At 53.1% G+C, this 25,876-nt stretch overlaps 11 protein-coding genes across 11 annotated transcripts; 5 read left to right on the top strand and 6 right to left on the bottom strand.

Annotated features, from left to right (window-relative positions):
* CAOG_02044 (hypothetical protein) lies at positions 1–1,202 on the top strand. Its single transcript, XM_004348744.2, has one exon. The coding sequence runs from the start codon at positions 94–96 to the stop codon at positions 1,033–1,035; it is 942 nt and encodes a 313-aa protein (XP_004348794.1). The 5' UTR covers positions 1–93; the 3' UTR covers positions 1,036–1,202.
* A 269-nt stretch (positions 1,203–1,471) lies between these two features.
* CAOG_02045 (hypothetical protein) lies at positions 1,472–3,806 on the top strand. The gene is made up of 4 exons (XM_004348745.2): positions 1,472–2,075; positions 2,188–2,344; positions 2,499–2,670; positions 2,802–3,806. Exons 1-4 carry the CDS (start codon positions 1,839–1,841, stop codon positions 3,529–3,531), a joined length of 1,296 nt encoding a protein of 431 aa, XP_004348795.1. The 5' UTR covers positions 1,472–1,838; the 3' UTR covers positions 3,532–3,806.
* On the bottom strand, positions 3,682–5,042 carry CAOG_02046 (hypothetical protein; the record flags this gene model as incomplete). The annotated part of the gene is made up of 1 exon (XM_004348746.2): positions 3,682–5,042. One exon carries the CDS (start codon positions 5,040–5,042, stop codon positions 3,813–3,815), a length of 1,230 nt encoding a protein of 409 aa, XP_004348796.1. The 3' UTR covers positions 3,682–3,812.
* Positions 5,043–5,116: 74 nt separating this feature from the next.
* Positions 5,117–7,255, bottom strand: CAOG_02047 (hypothetical protein; the record flags this gene model as incomplete). Its single annotated transcript, XM_004348747.2, has 1 exon — positions 5,117–7,255. A coding segment is annotated over one exon (2,139 nt), but the record flags the coding sequence as incomplete, so codon positions are not given.
* Positions 7,256–7,445: 190 nt separating this feature from the next.
* On the top strand, positions 7,446–9,260 carry CAOG_02048 (hypothetical protein). Its single transcript, XM_004348748.2, has 5 exons — positions 7,446–7,625; positions 7,788–7,878; positions 8,069–8,232; positions 8,313–8,514; positions 8,593–9,260. Exons 1-5 carry the CDS (start codon positions 7,531–7,533, stop codon positions 9,193–9,195), a joined length of 1,155 nt encoding a protein of 384 aa, XP_004348798.1. The 5' UTR covers positions 7,446–7,530; the 3' UTR covers positions 9,196–9,260.
* Positions 9,261–9,528: 268 nt separating this feature from the next.
* CAOG_02049 (WD40 repeat-containing protein) lies at positions 9,529–11,241 on the bottom strand (the record flags this gene model as incomplete). The annotated part of the gene is made up of 8 exons (XM_004348749.1): positions 9,529–9,616; positions 9,712–9,858; positions 10,010–10,219; positions 10,334–10,394; positions 10,473–10,527; positions 10,633–10,698; positions 10,786–10,960; positions 11,222–11,241. The coding sequence occupies 8 exons, from the start codon at positions 11,239–11,241 to the stop codon at positions 9,529–9,531; spliced, it is 822 nt and encodes a 273-aa protein (XP_004348799.1).
* A 78-nt stretch (positions 11,242–11,319) lies between these two features.
* Positions 11,320–12,679, bottom strand: CAOG_02050 (tipD; the record flags this gene model as incomplete). Its single annotated transcript, XM_004348750.1, has 2 exons — positions 11,320–11,957; positions 12,295–12,679. 2 exons carry the CDS (start codon positions 12,677–12,679, stop codon positions 11,320–11,322), a joined length of 1,023 nt encoding a protein of 340 aa, XP_004348800.1.
* Positions 12,680–13,096: 417 nt separating this feature from the next.
* CAOG_02051 (hypothetical protein) lies at positions 13,097–16,901 on the top strand. Its single transcript, XM_004348751.2, has 10 exons — positions 13,097–13,177; positions 13,668–13,912; positions 14,045–14,189; positions 14,279–14,339; positions 14,418–14,500; positions 14,590–14,835; positions 14,927–15,085; positions 15,195–16,124; positions 16,232–16,425; positions 16,526–16,901. Exons 1-10 carry the CDS (start codon positions 13,100–13,102, stop codon positions 16,719–16,721), a joined length of 2,337 nt encoding a protein of 778 aa, XP_004348801.2. The 5' UTR covers positions 13,097–13,099; the 3' UTR covers positions 16,722–16,901.
* CAOG_02052 (hypothetical protein) lies at positions 16,846–18,639 on the bottom strand. The gene is made up of 3 exons (XM_004348752.2): positions 18,240–18,639; positions 17,998–18,095; positions 16,846–17,874 (listed from the first exon to the last, which is right to left on the bottom strand). Exons 2-3 carry the CDS (start codon positions 18,043–18,045, stop codon positions 16,897–16,899), a joined length of 1,026 nt encoding a protein of 341 aa, XP_004348802.2. The 5' UTR covers positions 18,046–18,095; positions 18,240–18,639; the 3' UTR covers positions 16,846–16,896.
* A 231-nt stretch (positions 18,640–18,870) lies between these two features.
* On the top strand, positions 18,871–20,110 carry CAOG_02053 (hypothetical protein). The gene is made up of 3 exons (XM_004348753.2): positions 18,871–18,964; positions 19,256–19,411; positions 19,594–20,110. The coding sequence occupies exons 1-3, from the start codon at positions 18,905–18,907 to the stop codon at positions 19,933–19,935; spliced, it is 558 nt and encodes a 185-aa protein (XP_004348803.1). The 5' UTR covers positions 18,871–18,904; the 3' UTR covers positions 19,936–20,110.
* A 63-nt stretch (positions 20,111–20,173) lies between these two features.
* Positions 20,174–25,216, bottom strand: CAOG_02054 (hypothetical protein). The gene is made up of 16 exons (XM_004348754.2): positions 25,194–25,216; positions 23,361–23,549; positions 23,217–23,291; positions 23,065–23,139; positions 22,922–22,993; positions 22,763–22,834; positions 22,617–22,691; positions 22,453–22,524; positions 22,299–22,373; positions 22,155–22,223; positions 22,007–22,078; positions 21,824–21,895; positions 21,640–21,711; positions 21,486–21,557; positions 21,254–21,399; positions 20,174–21,139 (listed from the first exon to the last, which is right to left on the bottom strand). Exons 2-16 carry the CDS (start codon positions 23,546–23,548, stop codon positions 20,352–20,354), a joined length of 1,995 nt encoding a protein of 664 aa, XP_004348804.1. The 5' UTR covers position 23,549; positions 25,194–25,216; the 3' UTR covers positions 20,174–20,351.
* Between the last annotated feature and the right edge of the window lie 660 nt (positions 25,217–25,876).

Genomic DNA, 25,876 nt, shown 5'->3' on the forward strand with positions numbered 1-25,876 from the left:
CCATCCTCAGCTGCTCGGATACATGCCGTGCCCAATGAGCTGAGCACCGTCATCACACGCGACGAATTTTTGCAGTCGGCCGTGCGCTCGGGCATGTACTCTGCCCTGATCAAGCTCGAGCCCGAGCTCAAGGCTGCTCTTGATGCCGAAATGGACAAGCAGCGAGTGGTCACTCTCGGACGCCTCGAGGGTGTGCTGGGACAAATCCTCTCGCGTCTGCACCGAGGAGATGCGCGCGCTTCCAAGATCAAGCAAAAGATGGTGACAGGCGCCGGGCCCGATGTCGACTTTGACCTTGACAGCACGCAGACTGCGGCTGATAACAAGGCCGACCAACTCGCTCCGGTCGTCGAACAAGCGGTGGTCGCAGGCGAGGAGACGTCTGTAGAGCAGCCAGAAGCGGAAGACAAGGCGCCCGAGCCGCTGCCCGAGACTCCCGAGAAGGAGCAGGCGCCCGAGACGCCGCCAAAGTCCGAGTCGGAAAAGCTGGCCGATGTCGTGCCGAAGGAAAAGGCACAGTCGCGCGGTGCCCCTCCTCCGTTTGCCATTCAGTTCATGCAGCTCCCTCCTGCAGAGGACGGAACGCAGCGTCGCTGCCAACGCCTGGACAAGGTGATTACCATCAACATTGCGCACCCCGACTTTTTGGAGCGTGCTTCGTACCGACAGCAGCGACTCCAGATGAACGATCGTCTGAGCTCGTACCTGGCCGAAATCATTGGAATGTACTACCGTGACGACGAGCTCAAGAACATGATGTTTGGCGTCCAGGGCTCCACCTCGGGCCAGTCGAGCGAGACATACTACGAGCGCACGCTCGATGTCATTAGCCGTTTCGAGCATGTCATGAAAAAGAACATGAAGTCGCTCCAGACCGAGCTCGACCGCAGCACGAAAGGCATGTCGCACGAGGCGCCCACAGACGCTTCTGCGGAAGAAGCCGCCGAAGGTGACTATGGCGAATCTTCTGAGGACTCGCCGTTGTTTGGCGAGACCAAAAAGAAGACCCGCAAGCGCGCTTCCAAGCGCGATTGAGCGTTTTGTTTCTGAGGCCAAGACGAATGTGAGCCGTGATGATTTGTATGCAACTGTATTTGTTGCCTTTGAGCACCTCCCTCTTCTCCGTCCCCCGCTTTTCTCCTCGTCCCCTTTTTTTGTCGTTGCTCCAGTGAACTCGAATACAATGTTTGTTCTCAGTGAGACCCAATCACCAGTCTGGTCATTTTGTTGGGGTTTTTTTTTTTTTTTGGAAGTTGCTGTCTTTCATGTTTTCTCGGCGGTTTGAGCTTGTCAAACCCGCTCTTTTTTTTTTTTTTTTTTTTTCGTTCGTAAGATTCCACCCTCAGTTTCTTCAGTTTCTGAGTATCATGTATGCACCCATTTTGCTTGCTGTATCGAGCGATTGATTGTGGTTTGCATTCATTTCTGATCCTTTTTGTCTATTTTCTCATTGTTTTTTTTTTGAAATCCAGTCCTTTCGAATTTTTTTTTCCTACACGTATCTCTCTTCGCTCTTTCTCATTCCCCCTAACCCCTCCCCCTACCCCCTCCTCCCCTCCTTCGCACACGTCAACCAGGCTCTCTCCCTTCTTGCTGCCGCCCCTTCACTTCCAACCGCTGCTGGCCTGGCCTTGCATTTCACTCCAGTGTTCGAACCAAGAAAAAACCAGTGTAGCACGTCACCATCGCTTTCAACCCACTCTTCCACTCTTTCCCCCGGCGACCTTCCACTTCTGGTTTGGGTTTTTGTTTTGTTTCACTCGTCTCCATTTCGCTCGGAAACGCACCGACTGACTGACTGACCGACCGACCGACCGACCGACTGACTGAAACTGGGAATGCGGAGCACACTGACAACTGCGCTCGTCTATGCGCTCGGATCCAATCAAGACCGAGCCGGAATTCGAGTCGCAGAGCAACAACAACAACAACAAGAACAACAAGAACAACAACAGCTGGACGGTGGGTTGCAGTTGCTGGATCAGATCGACTTGAGGCAGCTCGCGGCACTTGCGTCGTCGTCCTCCTCGCTGGGCAACTCGACCGACAATGGCAACGAATCCAAGTACGACGATGTATGTATTCCCAGACCTCACAGACCTCACAGACCTCCCATCCTAGAAGCAGGTGTTCAACTCGTCCTGCACTACGATTTTGGTTGTTGTTGCTCACCTGTTCGCGCCCTAGGTCCGACTCGCTGCATTCTGGATTGCTGGAGCGTTCGCGATCGTAGCCACCATCCTCTCGCTGCATAGCGTGTACAAACACATGACCAACTATCGTCGGCCGGATTTGCAGCGGCGCATTGTTCGCATTTTGCTGATGGTTCCGATTTATGCCATCGGTAACGTTTTCCTATCCGTTTTTGCTCGTTTTATTCTTTGGTGCCTTTTGCATTGTCTGCACATGTTCTCTGCTTTTTCTTGCTCTCATGTACTCAATGCTCTTGTTTGCGTGACTCGTCGGTACACACGATTGTACGACTCTGCACATGACAGACTCTTGGTTTTCGCTGCGATTTTCCAGCGCCTCAATCTACCTCAACACATTGCGTGATGTATACGAAGCCTACGTCCTGTACCAATTCTTCCTGCTGCTGGCTTCGTTCCTGCATGGCGAGCAAGAGCTGGTGCGAATTCTCGGCAGCAAGCCACCGTTGAACCATCCATGGTAATTTTTTTTTCTTTTCTCTCCCCCCCCCTTCTTGCACTTGGCTGCTTTCCCAGCTCGCCTGTTGCCACTCTACTGACGACAACAAACGTGCTATTCAACATTGCTTCAATACCATGACATGATGACAGGCCGATGAAGTACTGCCTACCTCCGATGCTCGTCTCACATCCGCAATTCTTTACGCGATTGAAGCAAGCTCTTTTGCAGTTTGTCATCATCAAGCCGCTGCTTGCCCTGATTTCTATTGCTCTCGAGCCATTCGGGTTGCTTGACGAAGGTCACTGGGTGATGAATCGCGGCTACCCGTACATTTGCTTTTTCGACAACCTCTCCATCACGATCGCCTTCTACGCGCTTGTCGTCTTTTACTCGGCGCTGGGCGAGGAGCTCAAGCCGTTCAAGCCCTTCTTCAAGTTCTTGTGTGTCAAGCTCGTCATCTTCTTCTCCTTCTGGCAATCTGTCGCCATTTCGGGCCTTGTTGCCATTTCGGTCATTCACGATTTCGGGCAGTACACGGCCGAGAATGTCGCCACGGGCGCGCAGGACTTTCTCATTTGCATTGAAATGTTGGGCGCGGCCATCCTGCATGCATACGCCTTCCCTTACAAGGAGTACGAATCCATGATGAACACGTCGCGTCTGCCCTTCAAGTACACGTTCTTTGACATTTTCACCATTTCGGATGTCGTCGACGACACCAGCGACGCCTTCAACATTCGCCGAGGCCGCAACTATGGCAAGCTCAGCGCGAACGGCGAGCCTCTTCCCTTTGACGATGTCGAGGACAATTCTGACACCGAGTCTGACTTTGCCCACGCAAAGAATGCAGCACCTCTGGACGCGAACGACGCCTTGTAATGCGGCATTCATTTTCATCCTCGTCTTTCCGTTTGTTTTTTTGAAGGGCGAGGTGATAGTTTTGCATTTTGCCTTTTCGTTGTATGTCTGTCCTTTCGTTGCCTGCGCGTCTGTCTGTCGTGTTTTCGAGGGATGTAGGTTGTTGTGTGTCCATGTGTATTTTTTGTGTGTATTTGCTGTCTTCAAATTCATTGAATTACTGGTTGTTGCAATGACTCGTTTGTGTACACCTTCAAACCTTTCAACAAAAAACAAAAATAAAACAATCCTGTGAACGCTCTCTATCGCGCTTGGGGCGGAGATTGGGTCTGGAACGAGACGCGAGCAGTCGACGGCGTAGCACCGCTGGCTGGCGTGGGGGCACGGAGTGCAGCAGCAGATCGCATCGGGGTCGCTGTCAGGGAGCTTGGAATCGCGGTGCGCGTTTGAGCAGGCGTGCTTGCGGCAGCCATGCCCCCAGCGCTCCGGACTGCTCCTGAGGGTGAGCCTCCGGCAGCTGCCGCTGCGGTTGCAGGGAGCCTGGCGCTGTTTGCCGTCAAGGGAGTAGAAGGCACCTTCAGCGCAGGCCTCAAATGAGTGGACGAGGTTGGCAAGCCCTGTCGCAGGCCAGGCGGAGATGTCTTTTTGATCAAATCGTCCGCAGTGCCAACTCCCAGCAGGGCAGAAGCCTCGCGCAAAACGCTTTCTCGGAGGGCGCGCAAGCTCTGCAGCTCCTCCTGTAGTGCCGGTGCAGAAGCAAGTAGTTCGAGCTCTCTGCCTTGGTCGGGCGCTGACAGGGTGGTTGAGGAAGTGTCGAGTTGGGTGGGTTGCGAGACCCTTTGCTGTTGCGGTTGACGTGGAGGTTGCTGTGGGAGCGCGTGTTCCTGCTGGTGGTGCTGCTGGTGTTGCTGTATGTGTTGCTGTTGGTGTTGCTGTTGCGGTTGCTGTTGGTGTTGCTGTTGCGGTTGCTGTTGGTGACGTTGTGGCTGCTGGAAGACCTGCCGTGGCTGGCCCTGCTGTTGAGACACTTGTCCAAGCTGCGCAAGAGTGCGGTTCGCCTGAAGGCTCGCTTGTGGGGAGCTGTAGCTTGCGTTCGACGCTAGACTGGCATTCAAGGACTGTGACGTGTCAAAGAAGGCCTCCGCAGGCGTCACGTTGTTTGACGAGGTGGAAAGATCGTGGCTAATGGAAAACTGCAGCGGTTCTGCCACAGGGTCTTCTGCATCATCGTCCGAGTCTGTCACTTCACCGTCCAGAATGACATGCTCGTTGGCATCGAAGCGGACAAACGAGTCGTGGGGTCGACCGTCCGATACTGGAGGCGTTGCGCCCGTGCTTTTCCTGCGCGGAGAAGCTTGAATTGTCATGTGATGGGATCCATAGGGCTGAAATATGGCTGCAGGCGACGACTGGGAAGCGGGCAGAGGATTGGAATGCATGCCGTGTGAGTTGTGCTGCTGCTGTGGTTGTGACACAGCCTGCGAAGATGACAATTGCTGTGATGATGATGATGTCAATGTCGGGTGCAACATGCCCACCGAGTGTGGTTGCGATGGCTGCTGAGACGGCTGTTGTTGATACGGCGGTTGCTGAGGGACTGGAGTCGGCACGGCGGTTGCTGAGGGACTGGAGTCGGCCCTGTTGCAATGCCAGAACCTGCCACAACACCACCGTTTTGTCGCGCAAAACTGCTTGGGGTGATTGCCGCCGAACCTGTGGTTGTAGCAGCAGGGGTTAGGGGCGGAAACAGCTCTGCGCCAACAGTTCGACCGTTGCTGGATGCTGCGGGAAGTGCGGCTCCAAGATAACTCGATCTCGAAGAGTACGACGAGCCGGGCGTGGACTGAATGGCATCGCTCACGACGTCCAGAGCACTGTCAAACTGCTGCTTGAACCGATCGCGCAAGTGCTGCAGTTGAACCGTGCGGTCGCTTTCCAATGCCTGCAAGTCGCTCTGCGCTTGCCGCAGTGCCGACTCGCACGACATGAGCTGCTGCGAAAGTCGTGTATTTTCGGTTGTGCTGGTTTGCAGCGCGCCGCGTACTTGCTCAGCATCGCGCACAGCCGCGGCCAAGCGCGAATTGGCTCCTTGGAGGGAGGCGGTCAGCTGTGCCACGTTCGCTTGGGCCGAATGCAGTTGGTTGGTGAGATCGGATTGCGCCGACTGCCATTCCTGCCGGAGACCATTCACCGTCACCTCCAGATTTGCGCGCTCAGACTGCGCACGCTCGGCCGCGCGCCTTTCCGCAGCCGCGTCCGCCTCCAAAGCCGCAAAGCGACGATTTGACTCGGCGCTGTCGGACTCGCGCTGCTGCTGCCATTGTGAGCGCTCGCGCTCCAGCAGTGCAAGGACCCGATCGAGCTCCTGTTCGAGCTGAGACACGAGCACGCGCTGGTCTACAAAGTTGGACGCTGTCTGCAGCGGCCGTAGCGTCTCGAGTTGGGTCTCGAGATCGCGAATGCGACGATCCTTGCTCTCTGCGAGTTCTCGCGTCCGTCGCTCAAAGGACTGACGCTCCAAACGCTCCTCGCCAAGCAGGGATTCCAGGCGCTCATTTGCCGATATCAATCCGGCCTCCTTGAGAACGTGCTCGCTCAAGAGTTGCATGACCGACGGCGGCACATTGTTGTTGGCTGGTGCTGACTGCTGCGAAGGAGCTGCTGCTGCTGCTGCTGCCCCGGATGCCAATGCGCCGGTCGGCTGTGCATGCTGCTGTGTGGGCAAATTAGAATATGCAGCTCCTGGATGTGATGGCTGCTGCATTGCAGGTGTGCCCAGGAGGCTCGCACCAGCCCGTGAACTGGTTGAAGTGTTGGACGAAAGGGTCGCTTGGTCCCGATACGGCGTGCTGCTGCTTCGGTCTTGCTGTGGCGTTGACATTGTTCCTGCAAATGTGTGGATTGCTGCATTGGCCGAAGCCGGTGATCCACTCTGGGGTTGACCCGGCTGAGAAGGAGGAGGAGCGTGGTCACTGAGCGATCTCGGCGGCAATGGGGTCGAATACGCCGCCACCCTTGCTTGGCTTGGCAGACCAGCCTGTGTCTGAGTAGAGTATGTCAATGGCGTGGCCGAGCTGGCAGGAGTGCGGCTTGGATCGGCGTGGTGGGCGGATTGCGGCTGCAATTGACTCACGGGCGTCCCATACGTTGCATTGAACGCGGTGGCGCCTTCGCTCGCCGCAGCTGCAGCACTATTGATGGCAGCCGTGAGGGACGCTGCAGTGAGCGGGGTCGTGGATCCGGCGCCAGTGAATGCGGCATTCGCAGGCGGAGCAGGAGTCTGGTACTGGTGCTGCCCCGATGCGGGCGCTAGACTGGATGCGACTGGGGTATGGGTGTGGTACTGCAACGCGGTTGCCTGAGGCTGGAACGCAGCAGCAGGAGCAGCAGCAGCAGCAGCAGCAGCAGTAGTAGTAGCAGTGGGAGCGCCAAAGTAGCTCGCGGTCGACGGCAGCCCCTGAGGCCCCTGAGGCCCCTGATGCGCCTGATGAGCCTGTGACGGATAGAGTTGTTGGTGCATTTGATGCGACTGGTGAGGTTGGATGTAAAAGTCTTGCTGCTGCTGCCGCTGCGACTGAGCTTGACCTTCAAACACGTAGCCATACGCCGACTGCTGCTGCTGATGCGGCTGATGCGGCTGATGCGGCGCTGACGATACAGCAGGCGTGTAGCCAATGCCGTCCGACGCACTCTGGCCAAGCGGCACTCCGCCCGGCGCATAGGACGACCCGCTGCTGTGCAACATTCAAACGGAACGAGATGAAACGGGATTTTTTGGCGCCAAAACGCAAAAAAAAAAAAAAAAAAAAAAAAGACGCTCAGACAAAAAATTGTAAACTGAGCAAGTTTTTATTTCCCCCAACTTTTGAACTTTTGAATATCTCAGAAATCTCAGAAACGCGGGGATTTCAGTCCTCTCTCTGTCTGGAGTTACTGTCGTTTCGTCTCAATCTCACCCAACTCGGTCCCGATCAGCACAGCTCAAAACGCAGCTTCAAGCTCTCGTCGCTTCTTCCAATAATGAACACGGTGACTCACATTGCGGATCGCATGGGCATCGAGTCGCCGCGTGTGCGCGCCAAGGCCGCCGAGCTCGTCCGCCTCGCAGCCATCAAGTAAGCACGAGACGCACTCTCGCTCAGATCTCGCTCTGGTTCTCGCTCTGGTCTTGCCCTTTGATGTGCATTGGCACTTGCTGATTGGGAGGTTTGGAGGCTGACCAAGGCGGCCCTGTTCACTCGCTCTCTGACTCTGACTCTGACTCGTCTCGTCGACAGTGCGCCGTCCGCTCCTGGGTTTGAAGTCGTGTGCAGACCAGCAGTCGCGTTGGACACTGCATGCCGTATGCACAAGGAGCCGTTCGATCGGGTGAGGAAAAAGCCAGCAGCCAACATTGACGAGTGCTGTTTCACTTTCTCGCTTCGTCCTTGTTTCACTTTCTCAAAAGCAAAAAGAAAGCAAAAAGAAAGCAAAACGATGAAACACTCGTTCAAGAGAGCAAAAAAAAAAGGTTGCGCTGCATGCACTCTCACTTGTGTTGTTGGCGTTCTCTGCACAGAAAATGGCAATCAAACTATCCGGAACAAACGCAAAGACATACACGCTCGTTCTCAACACCATTCAAGGGGTGCTCGATGTTCGGCATCGCATCGATCTGCGGGACCTCGCCATCCAGATGAATTGCACGGATTTGCTACCACAGTTGAAGGAGTTTGCCAATCGGTAATGAGCGCAAGTGGACGTTTTGACGTCCTGCACACGTTGCTCACGTTGCTTCACGCTGATCGACTCAACCCTAACAGGTACCGTGAAGCGCTGGTAGAAGAACAACCAGTTGCCTCAGCCAATCCCAGTGATCTCTTTGAAACGGCCATGAGCAAACCTGCCGTTCTCGCTGCAGTCTTTTACGCCGGTTGCCGCGTGATGAAATTTCGCGTCAGTCGAAGAAAGATTATCCACGCGTGTGACATTGGCGAGACAGAGTTTCGTAATGTGCTGGCCAAGGTACTGTGCACCAACCAAACCCCCCATGTCGACAGATCTTGACCACGCTGACAGGCATTTCTCCTCTTTGAACCACAGGTGGAGTCGGTTATTGGTGTAGGCGATACGGAAAAACACGGCAGCAGCGACGAAGAGTCAACAGATACGAGCGGAAACCCTCGTGGGAGAAAACGAAGACAAAGTGCCCAAGATGAGGATGATAGTGGTTCGGACAGCGACAATGGCGATAACAACAATGCAAGCAGCTCACGAAAAGCATCAAGACTGGACGTTGCCGACTCGAGTGCTGCTGCAGCTTTGCAAAGCTCCTCCTCCTCGAAAAGAGGCGAACGAATGGCCGCTGCTTGCGAGATGCCGCCAAGACCCGGCACCGTGGCGTCACTATTGGTTCAAGATACCACCACAAAACGAACGTATTGGGACAAATCTCCTGCTCGACTGTTTAAAGCCACCCGAGCACCAGCAGAGCCTGTCTTGGACGATCTGCCCGAGCCTGAACTACCGAATGCGGCAGCTCGTCCCGTCCAGACAGCTCCTTCTTCCGTTTCAGTTTCCAAACCAGCTCCCGTCAAGTCTCGTCGACCTGACCCGACAAAAGATACAACATTTACTCCTTCCGCCAAAACGAATCGCGATTATCTCGACTGGAAGGCCAAAATTCTCGGCGGAACTGAAAAGTAAAGGGGGCGGGGGTTTTGGATGTTGCATGCTCGGTGTACAATACCATTCAAACACGACATGATTGCTTATTGTTTCACAAAACGAAAAAGACAATCTCTTTCTCCAATAACAATGGGTTTCGACAAGGTTCTTCGCGAGGGAGCCTCTCTCTCTCTCTCTCTCTCTCTCATCCAACAGTTGTTCCCCATTGGCGCCCCCCCCCCAAAGGAGGAGCATACAAGTTAACTCAATTTACGAAACAGTCGTGACTGAACTGACAACACAGAGATGCATGGATCGGCTTGTTGGTGAATATGGATGACAAAAGTACAAAATAAACAGTGCCAAAACAAACTACTCATAGACAACAACGTTCTTGTCCTTGTCGCAGCTAATGACTTGATGCCCTGCAGGATGCCATGCCACCGCATTACAATTGTTGCTGTACAACAAGTTCGAGCAATCGAAAAAAAAAAAGTGAGCGAAACACACCCTCCGTACACAAATCAGAAGAAACACTCGCATTCGTTCACATACGGGTGCTCCTTGAAGGTCTTTTCCATTTTTCCAGTGGTCAAATTCCAGAAGAGAACGGAACCGTCGCCGTTTGCCGCGGCAACGTACCGCCCATCGGGACTGAAGCAAGCCTTCGACCAGTTGACACCCGGTCGATAGCTGTCGTGGCTGTGAAGAGTGACAAAAGTCGCATCAAGATGCATTTGAGGGCAGAAGTGTGAGAGTATGCAGAAACCAAACAAACAAACAAACAAACAGCACCAAAAAAAAGTCGACACTCCAACGCAATTGCCATCGCAGCAACTAGGGCTCGACTTACAATAATGTGTTCACCACCTGAAGCATTCGAACATCGATGAGTTTCATGGTGTTGTCACGAGAGTTGCTGAGCACGACTCGACGATCGGTAGAAACTGCGAGCGAAGTGATTTGGCCGGTGTGGATGCCAGTGATTTCGCTGGTGCAGTCGCCAGTACGGCTGTCCCAGAATCGAATGTGATTGTCTACATGGCCACTCACGAGCGCCGTGCTACCAGAGGGGGGTGGTTGGAAGAACAACAACAACAAAAAAGAAGAAAAGCGACCAACCGAAAAATGAGTTGTTGTTCAGGCCAACAGACTCCGATGGTTGATGAGAACATACCCGCTGTCATCACCCAGAATGACGTCGTTGCAGCTCGAGAAGGAAAAGATGGTTTTGATGCCTGCACAATTGGCAAGTGAGAGGATGTTAGTCCAGGTTGCAGAAAAAAAAACTCTCGTCCGTTCGGGTGGGAACATACAATAGCCTTTCGCCAAATCCCAAATTTTGATGGTTCGGTCATGACTGCCGCTAATCTACAAGGTGTCGAGCAAGTAGGGAGAGGGAGAAAATCAGTTGAGAACCAGTCGACAATCAAAAGCAAGTTGACAAACAGAGACAATTCAACCACGAAAACGTACAACTTTGCTCGAGTCACCAACGAATCGGGTAGCAAAGATTTTGGACAAGTGTCCAGTGAGTGTGTGCTACGGTGGAAAACCATGTGTGAGCCATTCAGCAAGGGCGCCAGCGAAACCAATGCAATGCAATGGAACATCAAACCCCATCCGTACCCGAAGTCGGCCTGTTTGAGAGCTCCAGACACGCGTGGCGTTGTCGTTGGACCCTGCCACAATCAAGTCATCCTTGGTGTTGAAGGAAACGCACATGATGCCCTGCATGGCGCCAGAGAGCGTCAGAGTGCTCTTGCCACTCTTTGCATCCCAAATCTTGACAGTCTTGTCCGAACTGGCAGTCACAAAGTGACTTCCACTCGAATTAAAGCACAGCTGTGTCGTTGACCGCCCCGGGCGTGCAAGTTGCCATAGGAACAATCAGAACAACAACGACAAGTTGGAAAATCACCAATAAATGAGAATCGTCAGTCCTCCTCCTCCTCCTCCTCCTCCTCCTCCTCCTCCTCCTCCTCCTCCTCCTCCTCCTCCTCCTCCTCCTTCTTTGCCTCGAGCCATCGGCTTCCCGCAACCCAACCCGCAACTCTCTGCTTACATCGTTGACGTCCGATTCATGCGCTGAAATTTTAAAAGCAACGGCCGCTGGAATGGCAATCCCAGCAACAGCGCCCTTCCGCAGGATAGCATTCTCGTCTAATCAGCCTGGCGAATCAACGAGAGCTTGTCTTGCGCCGCATCCATGAGAGCCTCGCGCTTCTTCATGTCAACGACAGATTCGTAGAACATGTTGGCTTCGTTCATCTTGAGCGCTTCTTCGTTCATCTTGCGCAGCCAGCGCTCGACCAAACTCGTGTTTTCGACCTCGAGAATCTTGTTGCGCTCTTCGACTTTCAAGAGCTCAAGCTGCAGGGCTTGGAGCTCGTCTTGGAGGATTTGAATGGCGACCATCGACTCGTTAAACCGCGCCGTAACGTCCTCGCACGCCTTCTCGCTCGTAGCAATGCGAGCTAGCAGCTCCTTGTGCTCTGTTTGGCGCTGTCGGAGCTCTTCGTCCTTGACTTTGATTTGCTGCGAGAGATCCAGCAACATTTGGGCGTTTTGGCCCTTCAGCTTGTACGATTCCGTCAGCTCTTCCTGCGTTCGCTGGAGCTTTTCTTCCAACGCCGACACCTTGTCGCGCACCGCGAGCGCGCTCGACATTTCGCTGTGGTCTTTTGACATGGCCAGCTGGTGCTTGAGCTCTCTGTTTTCCTGCTGCAGCGACGCTAGTTCTCGCGTTGCCGATGTCATTTTCGCTTGGTGCTCGTCCAGCACGTCCATCTGCTTGATGTCTGTTCCAAAAACCACACATGGTCAGCGAAAAAGCAAGCAAATGTAAAAGAATTGGTGTCATGTCAGTTCACGGAGGTCTCCTGAGTGAGTGAGCTGGATGCTTCCACAAAGCGATAAAGTGATGGTGTATGTGTGTGAAACGAGTTCTCAGACGCGTCGATGATGACGTATGAGTGTTTACAGCTCGCTGCTCCATTCTCCCCTCCCCCAATTCTTGTTCAGCGCGTTCCCGTGTATGAGCTTCTTGTTCATCCTTGTGATACTGCAGTTGGTTTCGAGCCGACTGGTCAAACGCTTCGAGTTGAAATGGGGATTGGCTACAATCTCTCAACTTACGGTGGTCGATGAGCGAGGCGAAACTGTCGCACTGCGCGCCGTTGCGCTCGACGAGGTGCTTCAGCATTGTTCGCTTCCACGGCAGGAGGAGCGTGCCGGCTGGGCTCTGCAGGAGGAAGACGGCGGACTCGGAAGCGGAGCCGAGGGCAGACGGCGGGGCGGCGGGACGGTGCCAGGCGCCCAGCACGAGCGCAGACTCTGCTGCTGCCAGTGGGGACGAGGCCGACGCAGTTGCCGTTGCAGAGGCCGTTGCAGAGGCCGAGGCTGGGGCTGGGGCTGGGGCTGCGGAGCTGATCGAGGCCAGCGACGAGGTTGACGCGAGGCCCTTCAGCATCCCACCCGGCGACGACGGCGGCACTTGTTGCTGCTGCGACAGCGTTGCCATAGCTTGGAAATGAGAGCGGAGGTGGGGGAGAGTGAGAGAGAGAGAGAGAGCGGAAAACAGAGGGAGAGAGAGAGTAGGAGTGTAGTGAAGAAAAAGAAGAGTCGCCGGTAAATTTAGTTAGCAGGTCGAGTAAAGGAAACGAAATAAAAAGGCAAATGGAGAAGAAAGAGTGAAGCTGAGAAAAAATTGACCGTGTCAGAATTGAGGACGGATGAGCAAGATGGATGCCAAAACAAATAACAGATAACAGCTCTGTTGGAGGCAAGGTGAGCCAGCTGAAATGCACATTGAGCTTGAGCCGTGAAGGATGAAGGGTGAAGGGTGAAGGGTGAAGGGAGCTGATTTTTCAAGCCGTCGCCCCCTACCGCCCCGCATCGCTGCCGACTTTAATGTACACTATCAGGATATCAATGCAATGCGATGTCGATCTACTGTACTATTCATTGCAATGCTCATGCAGTCTATCTTCAATTTCAAGCATTCTATTCTGCACACAGTGTAAGAGTCTTGTTCCCTTCCTCTCTCTCTCCTCTGTCCACACTTCCCCCATCTCTCCATCCAATCTATCTCGACTAGAATCCATCCACAGTCCACCCACAGTCGACCCATCCGCCCTTGGAGCGTTCGTTCATCCGGGGGGCTTCCTGCATTCTACTCGAAACCCAGCTCCGACGCCAAGCGCGTCAGCCTCGCTCACTCCCTCTCCTCGCCATACACCCATTCGCTCGCCATTCGCTCTGCCAATTGCACTCTTGCAATCTGCCAGTGTTGCAACGTTGAATCAGAACTGCAAACTAGCAACGTTAAACCTCACAAAAAAAAAAAAAAAAAAAAAAAAGTTCAACAACTCGTGTTTTGAATTTTGTATGGCGTTTGCATTGGATTTTGTATTGCATTTTGCATTTTGACTCACTTTGTTTTTGTTTTTTTGCTTCCGCACTTGTTTTTGTGAACACGTTGGTTCAAAACCTGGGGGTTTTGGGAACAGGAGATGGAAGAGACGGCAGAGCGACCGGGCAGCAACGGCGACGCAGGCACCACTGCGAATGGCAATGCGAATGGCAACGGCAATCACACGACTCAGGACAAGGTCAAGCGCAATGCAGCGAGGCAGGACCAAGGACATGATGGCGATGAGCACGACGGCACAGAGGAGGACGCGGAAGAGGAAGCCGAAACCACCGCAATGGACCTCAAAGACCTCTTTGCGAGCTGCGATTTGGACAACAACGGGTATGTCAAGGATGGGGGATGGAACAAACTCAAGCTCACCATGGTCATGACGTTGGGGGAAAAGCATGGTCTTTGATGCTCCGTGCCAATCAATGGTTTGCTCACTGTCTGCTGTGCTCTTGAACAAACCAGCGTCATTGATCTCAACGACCTCCGACAAGTCACTACCACGCTCGGCATCAGCATCACACCAGAAGGCCTTCAGGAGTTGTTCGATGTGCTTGATACAAACCGCGACGGCGTTGTCACTCAAGACGAGTTCTCACTGGGCATGCAGGTACAGCGTTTTGAATTTTGGTTTTGGCCTGCCTCTGTGCTTTGATTGGAGCTGACCATTGTTTGTGTGTGATTAATTACCGTTGGTAGGCATGGCTGTCCAGCGCCAAACGCAATCGCACAACCTCTGTCGCAAGCGATCTGTCTCCAGGTAAAGGCGTTTGGCTGCAATTTGGCGGTCGCTCTTTACAAAACAGCACTCACTCGAAAATGCATCGCCATCAAACAGAGGATGCCCACACGCCTCTGGCAGCGCCCGCCGGCGGCAGCGAACGTATCGACAACCTGACAGCTCCCATGACACGCGAACGAGTATGTTGGTCTTTTTTTTTTTTTTCTCCTGCATTGTGTCTACCATGCAAACTCAACCGAACTGACACCCTTCAAACATACACACGCAGTCCGAAACAGACCACGATGCCAAGCAACGGCTGGCTCTGCAGACACAGCGCATGAAGGAATACTTTGAGGCGCAGCTTGATCGCGCAGACAGCCACCAACACCGATTGGAGAGCGAATTGCAACAAGTTGTCGGTGTGAACGAACGACTGAACAATCAGCTCTCTCGCTTGCAACCCGTGCAAGACGAAACCAACCGACTGACCCGTGAAATCGAGTTGCTCGAATCTGAGAAGGCCGTGTGGGAGGTGAGTGTGGCCAACATCGCGTCGTTTTGTGCTCTGTCTCTGCAAACACTCATGCCTTCAAAAATCATTCATCCGTCCATTGCAACTACAGGAACGGGAACGCAACCTCTCGCATCAGCTTCGAAAACTCGAGGAGGAGAATCTAGTCATGCGAAAACGCATTCGCCAAATCGAGGAAGATTTCGAGTCGAATCGAGCCGTTCTGACCAAGACTGATGGGCGCCTGACCGAGTATCTCTCACTCCAAAAGGTTTGTAATGCACGCGACCGTGGTTGTGCATTCAATAGATCATCACCAAACACTGACTTGCTTGCTTTTGTTTGTTTGTTCGTTTGGTTGGTTGTTTTTCTGAACTCAGACCCTCGCTCGCCACGAGACCGAAATGAAGGACCTTGCGACCGGGTTGGCATCGCAACAGCAACACACTGACGCCATCCGGCAAGAACTCGAACGTCAGGTGGCCGCAACGATGGAGACCCGGACACAGCAAGAAAACATCTCTGTCGTGTCTCAGCAGCAGCAGTTGGTTCAGCAGCAGCAAATGCAGGCTGTTTCGCAACAGGTTGCTGAAGTGCGCGCCATTTTGGCCACCGCCAGCCCAAGCGCGAGTACGCAGCTCATGGAGGCGACGAGCACACCTCGAAAGCCCTCTTCGCCAACTGGCTTGGCAGGACGAGGCCGAGCAGACAGCGACAATGGCCCTCAGTCTAGTCTGCAAGGCGAGCTCGAGCATGCGTATCAGTCGAGCTTGCTGGCAGGCGCAGAGGCAGCCGCTGCCGCCTCGGGCGGTACCCTGGTCGAGGTGAATGGCAGCCCGTTGCTTTTGGCCAACGTGGCCACCGCAAACCAAGCGGTCGATGCTCGCACGGGTCTTGTCTCGGCTTCCAAGCGCCAGCCTGTCCCGCAGCAAGGCGCCTTCTACAACAATTCGGTCGGGTCGGCTGTGGCCTCGCCGACGGCAACGCCCACCAAAGCCGGCAAGGGCAAGAAACAGCTCAGTAGCGACAATCTCGGAGACGTTCATGCAGCGGACGATGCTGCCCTGCTTTCCACGCCGATTCGCGCCAACCCAGCCATGGTCGGTCGACAACAAAGCGCGCCACTTCACGCAGCGCCCTACAGTCCGTCCCGAACCTATTCGGCCTCCGCCAACCTGGTCGGATCGCCCCAAGCTGTCAAGTCGTACGGATCAATGAGTGCCCGTGCCGATATGGATGCGGCAGAGCGTCTCAACCAGAACCACGCCACGGAGGAGGCGCGTGCTGAAGTCCATTCGCCCAATATCAAGGTATGTTGCTTTTTCCTTTGCAATGGTCAGCGAGTCGTCCCTTTTCTTCATTTTTTGAAGTTGCTAACGTTTATTTGTTGTGCGCATTACCATGCTTTTTTCGTCAGTTGCAACCGTACATGAATGCTGCAGGCATCAATGCGGCAGGCATCGACCGCAGCGACTCGTACTCAATCACATCACGCACCACGACCGCGAGCGAGATGCGCCGCATGCGATGGGTGCCTGATTTCGAAGTCAAGGAGTGCCAGTCATGTACTCGGTCGTTCTTCCTCTTCCGCCGACGACACCATTGCCGAAGGTAAGTTTTATCTGAGGGAGCTGAGTGTTGGAATCGCAATCAGTTTGGCCTCACGCAACAACGCGCGCGCCTCGTCTACTTTTCGCTTGCACCTCCCCAGATGTGGTGGCTTGTATTGCAGCTCGTGCTCGAAGTCCCAAATGTGCCTCCCGCAGATTGGCTACATTGTTCCCGTGCGTGTTTGCGATACCTGCTACCGCGATGGCAATCCGCTGGATGTGGCCTCCGAATTGCTGATCAACCAGCCCGCAGTTGTCCCCGTGGTGACTTCGAGCGATCTTGCTCGTCATTATTAAATTCGAGTGGCCGACTGGATTGAAATTTCGGTTACAATTCTCGTTTTGCTTTTGTGTCCGTGTTTGAGTGATTGCTGTAGTTGTTGGTTGGTTGAATTATTTTTTTGCACATGGATGAACCTCGTGTCCTGTTTGGTTTGGTTTATAACTTTGAATGAAGATGATATGAACATTGTTATATCCGCACCTGCAAAATCCCACACGACGATGGCCGTGTATCCAACATTGTCTCAAAGGCGGCCGGAATGCTGTCAATCCCGTCGAAGATGGTCTTGCGCAAGTGCAGTTGATCGGTCGCCACGAGTTGCTGGATGGTCTGGAGCAACGTTGGCAACTCGGCGACATGGTTTGCAAGTAGAAGGTGGTGACGGGTGATACGACGGGCACTGAGACGCTTGAGAACCAGCAGTGGAAGAGGTGGTGGTTTGCTCGAGTTGACAAGACTGTTGCTGCAGCTTCGTGCACGATCGTCAAGCAGGCCGTGAGGTTGCTCGCAGGTGACAATCTTGCCGCCCGCTTTGATCAGCCGAGCGGCAGCGAGAAGCACTGGTCCGCCCACGGTATCAATCAGCGCATGAATCTCAGATGGACAGTGGAGATGCACCGCCGTGGTCAAAGCGCCGAGGGCATCAGGGGACGATGATGCCGAAGAAGAGTTTTGGCTAACAGGGTGAGCATTAGAACCCGTGGTCGAATCCAAGTAATAGGCGCAGTTGACGACACCGGCGACATCCGAATCTTCCCGAAAGACGCGGCACTTGGCGTCCGAGTTGGTCAGCACGATAATACGAGCGCGGAGGAGCAAACGTGCAAACTGGCAAATCAGAGTGGCCAGAGGACCGTGTGCGTCTGTCACTGCCACGGTGCTTCCGGGTTCCAACGTCCCCAGCTGTTTCACGGCAAGATAGGCGGTAAGGAGCGGGATTTCAGCGAGGGCCACGCCGTTCATCGGATCGACGGGTGCCAAGCTGGAAGTCGAGCGGAAGGCAGCCACCGTTTGCCACGGCCAGGATGCGGACGACACCCAGTCGTGCTTCAAAAAGTGGGGGTTGTTGGACGCCAGCACGACGCCATAGCCAGGTCCGGAGCACACATTGCCGATGGTGAATGGTGCGGCGCCGCTCAAGGACGTTGCTGGGTGTAATTGCGAGCGCTGAGCATTAGTTGTGCATGTGTTGAGAATGGAGAAGTGTGACAACAATGGAGGCAACGGTGAGCAAACAGCAAATCGATCGCGCCAATCGACTCAAAACCAAAATCCAAACGACGGATGTACCATGGAAGGATCCAGCCCAAGGCCCTTTGTCTGAACAAGCTTTGGCATGTCGACGAGAACGACAGCAAAGTTGCTTGCTGATGCTTTCTTTGAGTTTTCTGAGTTTCGCAAACAAGTTTCGCAAACAAAATAAACAAACAACAACAAAACCAAAACGCAGGTAAGTCTCAGATTTACGCCTCTATTCTCTCGTTCTCTTTCTCTCTCTTTCTCTTCCTCTTTCTCTCTCGCTTCGTCTGTACCTGGGCGCTTTGGTTGTAGAAGACAAGATGCTGGGACTGGCTTGGAATACTCGCTTGCTGCTCTTCAACTGCGCGCGCCTGGGCTTCAGCAGCGCGGATGGCAACCTCAGCGCGCCATCGCGACGCAGCGTCGACATCTGCAGGTCCAACGAACGTGCGTGGCAGCTTACGCGGGGCGATCAGCTCCTGCATCAGCGCGTGCGGGTCTGCGCTTGCTCCACTGGTCGTTGTTGTGCTGGCCTCGTTCGCCTCGTCTGCGAGATCACGGACCCGCTTGCGGACGACCAGCTCGTGCACAATCCCAGCAGCATGGCCACCCTGGCTGTCGTCCAGCGACTGGCTGCTGGCGTCGTCCATGGTCGAGAATTAAGATTGCGAAAGAAGAAACAAAAAAAAAAAAAAAAACGAGACTGGGATTTCCTAGGATTGAATGGAGAGCGGATCGTAATTTAGCTTGTTATTACTCGAATTAGTACGATACTATCGTTCTCACTATTCCGAAATTGTTGGCCGTTGATTTCCATTCTTCTGTCCCCCATCATGCTCAGCGTCGATTTGATAGCTGATGAGTTCATGAAACCAACCATTTTCCGCATGTTATTTCGCTTCATGTCTGAGAATCCGAGCACCACTCTTTTTTTGCCCGTTTCTCATACAAAGATTCAATGGCTGGAGACGGACCGCTTGCCTTCCTCGCCACAGTGCCCGCCGAGCGTCTCGACGTGGTGAGTGTTTTTGTTGCATTTGGAGCCCCACTTTAACAATGTGATGATGATGCACCCCCTTGTTGAGCCGCGTGCGCGCGATTTCAGCTTCAGCAGTGCTTTGTCAAGTGATCTCGACGGACGGCAGCAAGACTTGCAGCCAACGTCCTGACTTCACCCCACTCACGCTGATTACGACTCGTGAAGACTGTCACCTTCACTCTCGATCAACGCCGCGGAAGCAGCGAGACGGAGCGACGGAGAGAGACAATGACTGACTGACTGACTGACTGACTTTGGCATTGGGCTCAGGTCATTCACGCTGCGATCGACAGCATCAACGGCGATGCACCGCTGGCGTCGCGGTTTGCAGACATCTGGCCCAGCCAAGACAAGGCGCTGCACGCGCTGGCCGAGCTCACGAGCGTCTTCCGTAAGGCGGGAGCCTCCAGCCAGAGCAAACAAGAGGTCTGTCCCCTTCATCTTCCGTTTTGTGGTGTTGTTAATGTTGATGTTGTTGTTGTTGTTGTTGTTGTTGTTGCTGCTGAGAGCTTTGACGGTGTTGAAGCGAAACAAGACGCAGAGTCGGTGGAAACTTACGTTCCTAACCTCGGATTCTGGTTGTGTTTGCTTTTGGCGCTCTCTGGCAGTTTGCTGAATCGCTCGCTGCGATCGGCACCCCGTCGAACGCCAGCACTGCGTTGGTGGAGGCATTCGACACGCGGGCGGCAGACATTCGTGCGGCGCTTGTGAGCAGTTCGAGCAGCATTTCCCTGGCGCAGCTGGTGGACTTTGATTGGAAGGCATCGATCGTCATGTCGAGCGACAAACTCGCCAGTATTCGTCAGCCGGTGCTTGTGCTCAATCTTCGTCTTCGCAATCCCGATGGCACGCTGCGCGAAGTAGTCTTTGAAACGTCCAAGGAAGGACTACAATCGCTGCTCACCTCGCTTGATGCTGCCAACAAGGCCAAGCTGACCTTGTCCTCCTAACTTTTCTCGGGTGGCTCGTCTCGAGCTTTGATAAGTTGCCAGTAGTGTGATTGGATGTTGTGGTTTTGTGCTTGTTCCTGTCCCTTGCTATGTACATGTTCATTATTTGATGGTGGTTTGTTGTTTTTTTTTCATACGTCGTTTGTTGCTCTCGAAATATTGCGGTACCCCCCTAGATGCTTGCATTCAAAGTGAAGTCACTCCAATGTGCTCTTTGCTCTTCAGATGGCAGAGGTGCTGGGCATGCAAACGTGGTTGTATATTCCCATCAACAAAGCACACAGAACTCAACAAAGCACAGCAACAAACCAACCAACTACACAAGCACACCAAAACACAAGATGATGAATGTAAAATTCACACTACCATCTTGAAAAGCACAACCAACCACTGTTTGAACGACACACACTGACGCATTAGGCGGTAGATTTGGGAATGAAAGCCTCGTTGGTATGCTGACCAATGTTTCCATACTCGGGGCCGGCTAGAGCGTTGTGGATCTGCTCGTCAGCGTAGATTGGTTCGGCCGCCTTGGTGTCGCCGATCGAGGCGTACATCGATTCCGGATCCACAGTTTCGTTCCCCGGGAGCAAACGCGAATTGCTGTAGACAACAGGGACGGCACTGCCTTTCAGTGACTGCATCGGAAGAGGCTGAGCTGGCTTGGGGTTGCGACGGCGGGTACGAGCAAGAGCCAGCAAAACAAGGAGCAGCAGCAAAATCAGGCCACCGAGAACGCCTCCGAGAATGGCGGCAAGGGCGCTCGAGCTTCCACTGTCGTTTGCAGGCGCTCCCGTGGCACCAGACGCGGCAGAGGCGGCAGAAGCAATGGCTGCGGACGCAGAGGAGGCAGCAGAAGCAGAAGCGATGGAAGCCATCGAAGCCGCGGCAGTAGACGCCGCGAAAGCAGCAGAAGTCGCCGAGGCAACAGAGGCAGCCGAGGCAACAGAGGCAAGCGAGGCGACAGAAGCACCCGAGGCGGCAGAAGCAGCCGAGGCAATAGAAGCAGCGGAGGTAGCGGAAGCGGAGGCAGCTGATGCAACAGAGGCAACAGAGGCAGCCGGGGGCACACACACTCCGTTCAGGGGGACATACCCACTGTAGCACGAGGCGCAAGCGTTTGTAGCCGTGCAGGTCAAGCAGCCTGCGCTGCAGCAACCACTCGATCCGCCGGTATAGCAGGTTGCGCATGTCCAGTGGCAAGCTACACCCAAAACGCCGCGGACAATTGGGATAGGGAGCATATGAAACACAATGAGGGTCAGCAAGCGTGATACTTTGTTTGGAACTCTTCCATCAAGCGAGCGCGACAGCTTACCAGTCGGATTGATGGGAGGACCATAAGTGCTCGGAGGGGCCGTCGTCTGGAACAAGTTAGAGTTCACAGGATTCGTTGAGGTAAGAAACTGGAGACCTTGAAACGTACCGGGCGGTAGCGTGGCAAGAGCGTTGTACCGCATTTCCCTGGACAAATTCGTCCCGAAACACTGCGAATTGAGACCAAACAAAAAAAGATCACACAATGGATAAAGAGACACAACACAACGTACAGTGTAACCAAGTTATCTAGTTGTTTGAATAGGCTGGTCGGGACGGTGGTGAGCAGGCAGAAGGAAAGATCGCTGGAAATGTCGAGAGTATTGAGGAATGAGAGGATTTGGTATCAATCGCAGCGGACTCAACGGAATAGAAGACTCTACTCACAGGTTGGTCAGTGTCTGGAGGTGGTTAAAGATGCCACTGGGGATGGTGCTGATCGGGTTGTTACTAAGATCGCTGCAAGAAGGAGGAGGCGAGGAGGGAAAAAAAAAAGAGCGTGGCCTGTGTGTCAGAGCACGTAACAGGACAAGAACAGCAACGCATTCAACTCTTGCCGTGTCCAACTTACAGGAGTGTCAAAGAACTCAAGCCATAGAAAGCATTCACCGACACGGAGGTGATGTTACAGCCCGACAAGCCGCTTCATGGCGAACCCACATTCACCCACACACGCACACATGGAAACAGCAACAAACGCATGTGAGAGAATAATCACACGACAGCACCAAAGCAAGACAAGCTGGCATCGTACAAGTGCTGCAATTGGCCCATCACAGAAAATGGCGAGTTCACAATCGATGTGATCCTGCCCGACCCCAGATCTCTGCATGAAGACCAGTAAGAACGGATGGATGGATACGCCAAGCTCAGTGCGCAGTTGCTCCTAGCGACAGTCTTACAGCCATTGCAGGGCAGCCAACGTATTGAACTCGTCTGGAATGGTAGTCATTTGGTGAGAGTGAAAGTTTCTGTGGCAATGTCAACTGGCGATCAGAAAAACAAGCCAGGAGAGGCTCAGCATCGACAAGGCAAAGCGAACATACAAGGTTTGAAGCGATTGGTGGAGATGGTGAAAGGCCCCATCGTTAACCTGGGAGATGGATGTCTTGGCGATTTGTCTGCAAGCAAAAGCGGGGCGATCAGTTATGCTGCCACCATAACAAGCCAATGCAATGCCGTGAATCCGCCACAATTTACAAGTTTCTCAGAGATGATAGGCCGGCAAGTGTGTTTGATGAGAGCTGGGTCAGTTTTGTGATGGAGAGGTCACTAAGTGCAACAAAAATAAGCGCAAATGATCAAAGATGAGAAACTCTTTCTGTAGACAAACTCGCGTCGCAAGACACCGGACGATCTCGTACAGAACTTTGAGACTGGTTTGGGCTTGGAAAATGTAATCCGGGAGGGCATTGAGCTTGGAATGACTGGACAGATACCTGGTTTTTACGCAATGATGAGCGCAAGTGCATCGATTTTCGCCTTGAAAGCTTGGATTGGACAAACTTACAACTCATTCAAAGCGGTAAGGTCACTGAACGCCCCACTTGCGATTGAGGTCATCGGGGAGGAAGACAGCGTCCTGATCAAACACACAATAGGGATAAATTCGACAATTTCGTAAACCAAACGCTTTGTTCCAGCCTCCTTCATCCTGAAAGCCACCTACACTGAAGTCAAGCTTGCTGCATGACTGAAAGCCAGAGCGCCCAGTTGCGCAAAGCCAACGTCTTGGATGACACTGCAAGCACGATCGTTCACGTTGAGTTGTCACGGACATTTGCACGACCAATACAAAGCTTGGGTACTGACAGAAGCTTTAGGTTGTCCGAACCACCCAGGAAAGCGTTGGGCAGCGCGTTCAGTCGTGTCAAGTTCTTGAGAGTGCTGTGCCACGAGCGTGAACAAATTGAGTCAGTTGGGTCTTTGGTACAGTCGACACGAAAATGATGGCAAAAACGCACAGCTGCACGAGATCCGGCAAATTGTTAAAGACAGCAGCGTTGGGGAACTGCGTGTCCAGGGCGTCTTGGACAATGCTGTAACCAATTTTCAACCATGTTAGATTACATTTTAAGGTTGGGTGTGCGGGTTGCAGAGCCTCTTACCATTTTCTGACGGTGCTGGGCATGGTTGATGGGAAGACGTTGGTACAGCTGACGGAAGTCTCGCCTGAGGTGCACGAACAGCCTGATGGGCACACCGCCTTGACCTCGCTCATAAGACTAAGCAAGACCAGCGCTGCCAAGGCTGAGGCGACAAGGTTGAACTTTGATTTGAAAGATGTTGAAGACATTCTTTGACCGAAACAACAAACGGATTGGCAAGTAAAATCCCAACAACCACGAGTAAGCGTAGATCACAATTGTGAGAACATGCGAAAACCCCCAAACAACGACAACAACAACAACAACAACAACAATAAAAGAAAACAAACAAAACAATCAACCCAACCAAAATAGATCAAAACCGACACCAATTCGCAACCAACCAGCAAAGCGTGCATCACCCCTCCCGGCAAAGCACGGTCGGCAAAAATAAATCAAATTTGAATATTTGCAAGTAGACATGCTGGATTGGCTTTGAGGTTGAAGCCAGGCGGAAAATATCAGGGCAGGTCGGAGACGGAACCAAAGGTGGAGCTTTAACCGACACGAAAAACTGATCTACCCCCCCTCCTCGCTTCCTTGCCCGGCCTCAACCGCAATGCCCCACAAAATTTGCGTCGCAGAGCAGAGCCAACCCCATCGCAAAACGGAACTGTGAATTAGCATTGACGGTTGGGTGTGAGACAACCCGAACACCACTCATCACGACAAGAAATTCGCGCATGCGAATTCAACAAACTCGGCAAAAGTTGCACCAAGGAATGCATCGTGCCAATCTCAAGCACGCGGTGCACTTTCGCCAGGGTGACGATCCATGAGATCAGTCAATATCATGAATTTTCTGATAAAGGGGATCGGGCGTAGTGGGTTGCAGGAAGTGGTAACCAGTGCTGGGAAAATGGAAATTGATCTGAATGTCAAAACAAACGCAATGTCACGAATGCATGGCTACACCCGAATGCATGGCTACACCCTAACCCTTCCCCCCCCCCCATCCAGGTTCGCTTGTCTCCACTTTGACCAAACGTGGGTATAAGCATAAGGACACACAGTCTTCTTTTGTTGGTTGAAAAATTGCATTGCAATTTGGGACGACTCCTGGTAATACCTTCCAGCCCTCTTCACCAACATTTCTCCCCCCCCCCTCCTCTCCGCGTCATTTCGATGACGAGTCATTTGCTGTTGTCTGTTACAGCTTGGTTCATGCTGCGCGTCCCACAAGCACCTTCTGGACACGCAGTTGCGTTTGTCCGCTTCATGGAACCCTCGCGAATCACTGGAACCGCAACTCGAATTGACTTTCGGACGAAGCTTTATGCTTCACACTGATCCCCTCCCCGCCGCGACACACTCGCTATGTCATGTTGTTGGTTTGGCTATTTCAGGTTGCTAGTTGCGACCCACAGGCATTTCTAGACGCGCCTCGGCGCGTCAGCCGTTCGCGGAACCAACTTTGAAACCGCTGGAGAACCGAACTAACCACAAACCGACATCGTCGCTTCCCTGTCTCCTCCCGCCCTTCTTCAATGGATATAAATTTCCCAAGGCCTGTAGTGCACGAGCATACAGGCTCGCTAATGCTATGTCATATGACCAGACATGGCTCTCTGCCAATTTTGTGTCTCCAAGCTCCTTACACCCATGTCCATGCTCCCGCTCCTTTCTCCGTGGTTTTTGAGCATTTTGATGCTTTTCCACTCTCTCCTCCCAATAAACTTAATACAAAAAAAAGCATAAGGACACAGGTTGCTTGATGAATCACTGCATGGCAGAAATAGAGCGTGGACGCTGGTGTGGTGGCAAAACAATCCAAATTAAAATTTAAGTACTCACCAATAAAACAAAAACAAACGGAAAGAAAAAGGAAAAGTGAAGCCACAACAAACCAAGAAGTGGGAAAGAAGAAACAAAAACAAAATAGCAGAACAGAAGTTAATGATTGCATCAAGTCATCACGACAAGCGCTGCAGCGAACAGCGGCATGGAAGAGGCGATGAGACAAGCCGACGTGCGAAACGAGGGAGCGGCACGCGACAGATCACGCTGAGAATTGGTGCGTCCAATTGGTTCTCATGATTTCGAAAAGCGACGCACCACCCTATCGCCCTGTCCAACAACTGCCCACCGAGGTGCAAGAAACAGTGTTGATCGTTTGCAAGCAACAGGACAGTGTGCAAGTCTCTGTGTGTCTGCCTACTCTGCGATCAACCGTCGCGAACTTTGAACAAAGCAAACCCAAATGTTTCCGCATCCGTGGTGCCAGACTCAAGCTACACGGATGCGCATCAAGTCAGATCGCGCAAGTCATTCTCACCTGACATGTATCCTCAGTCAAACGAGGAGAGAGGATGGGTAAAACTTCATGCGGCGTCCAGTTCAGTTGCTCTCCATTCCACTCATGTCAGGCTCAAGCAAACAGGGATTAGATCATTGTGTAGAACTTTTTCTCATGCACACACACACACACGCACACGCATTCACACATAATATACGCGTCAGTTCGTATCTTGTCTCTT

The sequence above is a fragment of the Capsaspora owczarzaki genome, assembly GCF_000151315.2.
Source record: "Capsaspora owczarzaki ATCC 30864 unplaced genomic scaffold supercont2.3, whole genome shotgun sequence".
NCBI classification, from domain to species: domain Eukaryota; class Filasterea; order Ministeriida; family Capsasporidae; genus Capsaspora; species Capsaspora owczarzaki.

Coding starts and splice junctions, on each gene's coding strand:
- CAOG_02044 (XM_004348744.2), top strand. CDS start 94: ATGTACTCTGCCCTGATCAAGCTCGAGCCCGAGCTCAAGGCTGCTCTT.
- CAOG_02045 (XM_004348745.2), top strand. CDS start 1,839: ATGCGGAGCACACTGACAACTGCGCTCGTCTATGCGCTCGGATCCAAT. Junction 2,345..2,498: donor GGTTCCGATTTATGCCATCG/GTAACGTTTTCC, acceptor TGCACATGACAG/ACTCTTGGTTTTCGCTGCGA. Junction 2,671..2,801: donor CCACCGTTGAACCATCCATG/GTAATTTTTTTT, acceptor ACATGATGACAG/GCCGATGAAGTACTGCCTAC.
- CAOG_02048 (XM_004348748.2), top strand. CDS start 7,531: ATGAACACGGTGACTCACATTGCGGATCGCATGGGCATCGAGTCGCCG. Junction 7,879..8,068: donor ACAAGGAGCCGTTCGATCGG/GTGAGGAAAAAG, acceptor TTCTCTGCACAG/AAAATGGCAATCAAACTATC. Junction 8,233..8,312: donor TTGAAGGAGTTTGCCAATCG/GTAATGAGCGCA, acceptor CAACCCTAACAG/GTACCGTGAAGCGCTGGTAG.
- CAOG_02051 (XM_004348751.2), top strand. CDS start 13,100: ATGTCGATCTACTGTACTATTCATTGCAATGCTCATGCAGTCTATCTT. Junction 14,501..14,589: donor CTCCCATGACACGCGAACGA/GTATGTTGGTCT, acceptor ATACACACGCAG/TCCGAAACAGACCACGATGC. Junction 14,836..14,926: donor CTGAGAAGGCCGTGTGGGAG/GTGAGTGTGGCC, acceptor TTGCAACTACAG/GAACGGGAACGCAACCTCTC.
- CAOG_02052 (XM_004348752.2), bottom strand. CDS start 18,045: ATGCCAAAGCTTGTTCAGACAAAGGGCCTTGGGCTGGATCCTTCCATG. Junction 17,875..17,997: donor TTGGGCTGGATCCTTCCATG/GTACATCCGTCG, acceptor ACTAATGCTCAG/CGCTCGCAATTACACCCAGC.
- CAOG_02053 (XM_004348753.2), top strand. CDS start 18,905: ATGGCTGGAGACGGACCGCTTGCCTTCCTCGCCACAGTGCCCGCCGAG. Junction 18,965..19,255: donor CCGCCGAGCGTCTCGACGTG/GTGAGTGTTTTT, acceptor CATTGGGCTCAG/GTCATTCACGCTGCGATCGA. Junction 19,412..19,593: donor CCAGCCAGAGCAAACAAGAG/GTCTGTCCCCTT, acceptor GCTCTCTGGCAG/TTTGCTGAATCGCTCGCTGC.
- CAOG_02054 (XM_004348754.2), bottom strand. CDS start 23,548: ATGTCTTCAACATCTTTCAAATCAAAGTTCAACCTTGTCGCCTCAGCC. Junction 22,835..22,921: donor GCAGCAAGCTTGACTTCAGT/GTAGGTGGCTTT, acceptor GTGTTTGATCAG/GACGCTGTCTTCCTCCCCGA. Junction 22,079..22,154: donor TTGGCTGCCCTGCAATGGCT/GTAAGACTGTCG, acceptor GTCTTCATGCAG/AGATCTGGGGTCGGGCAGGA.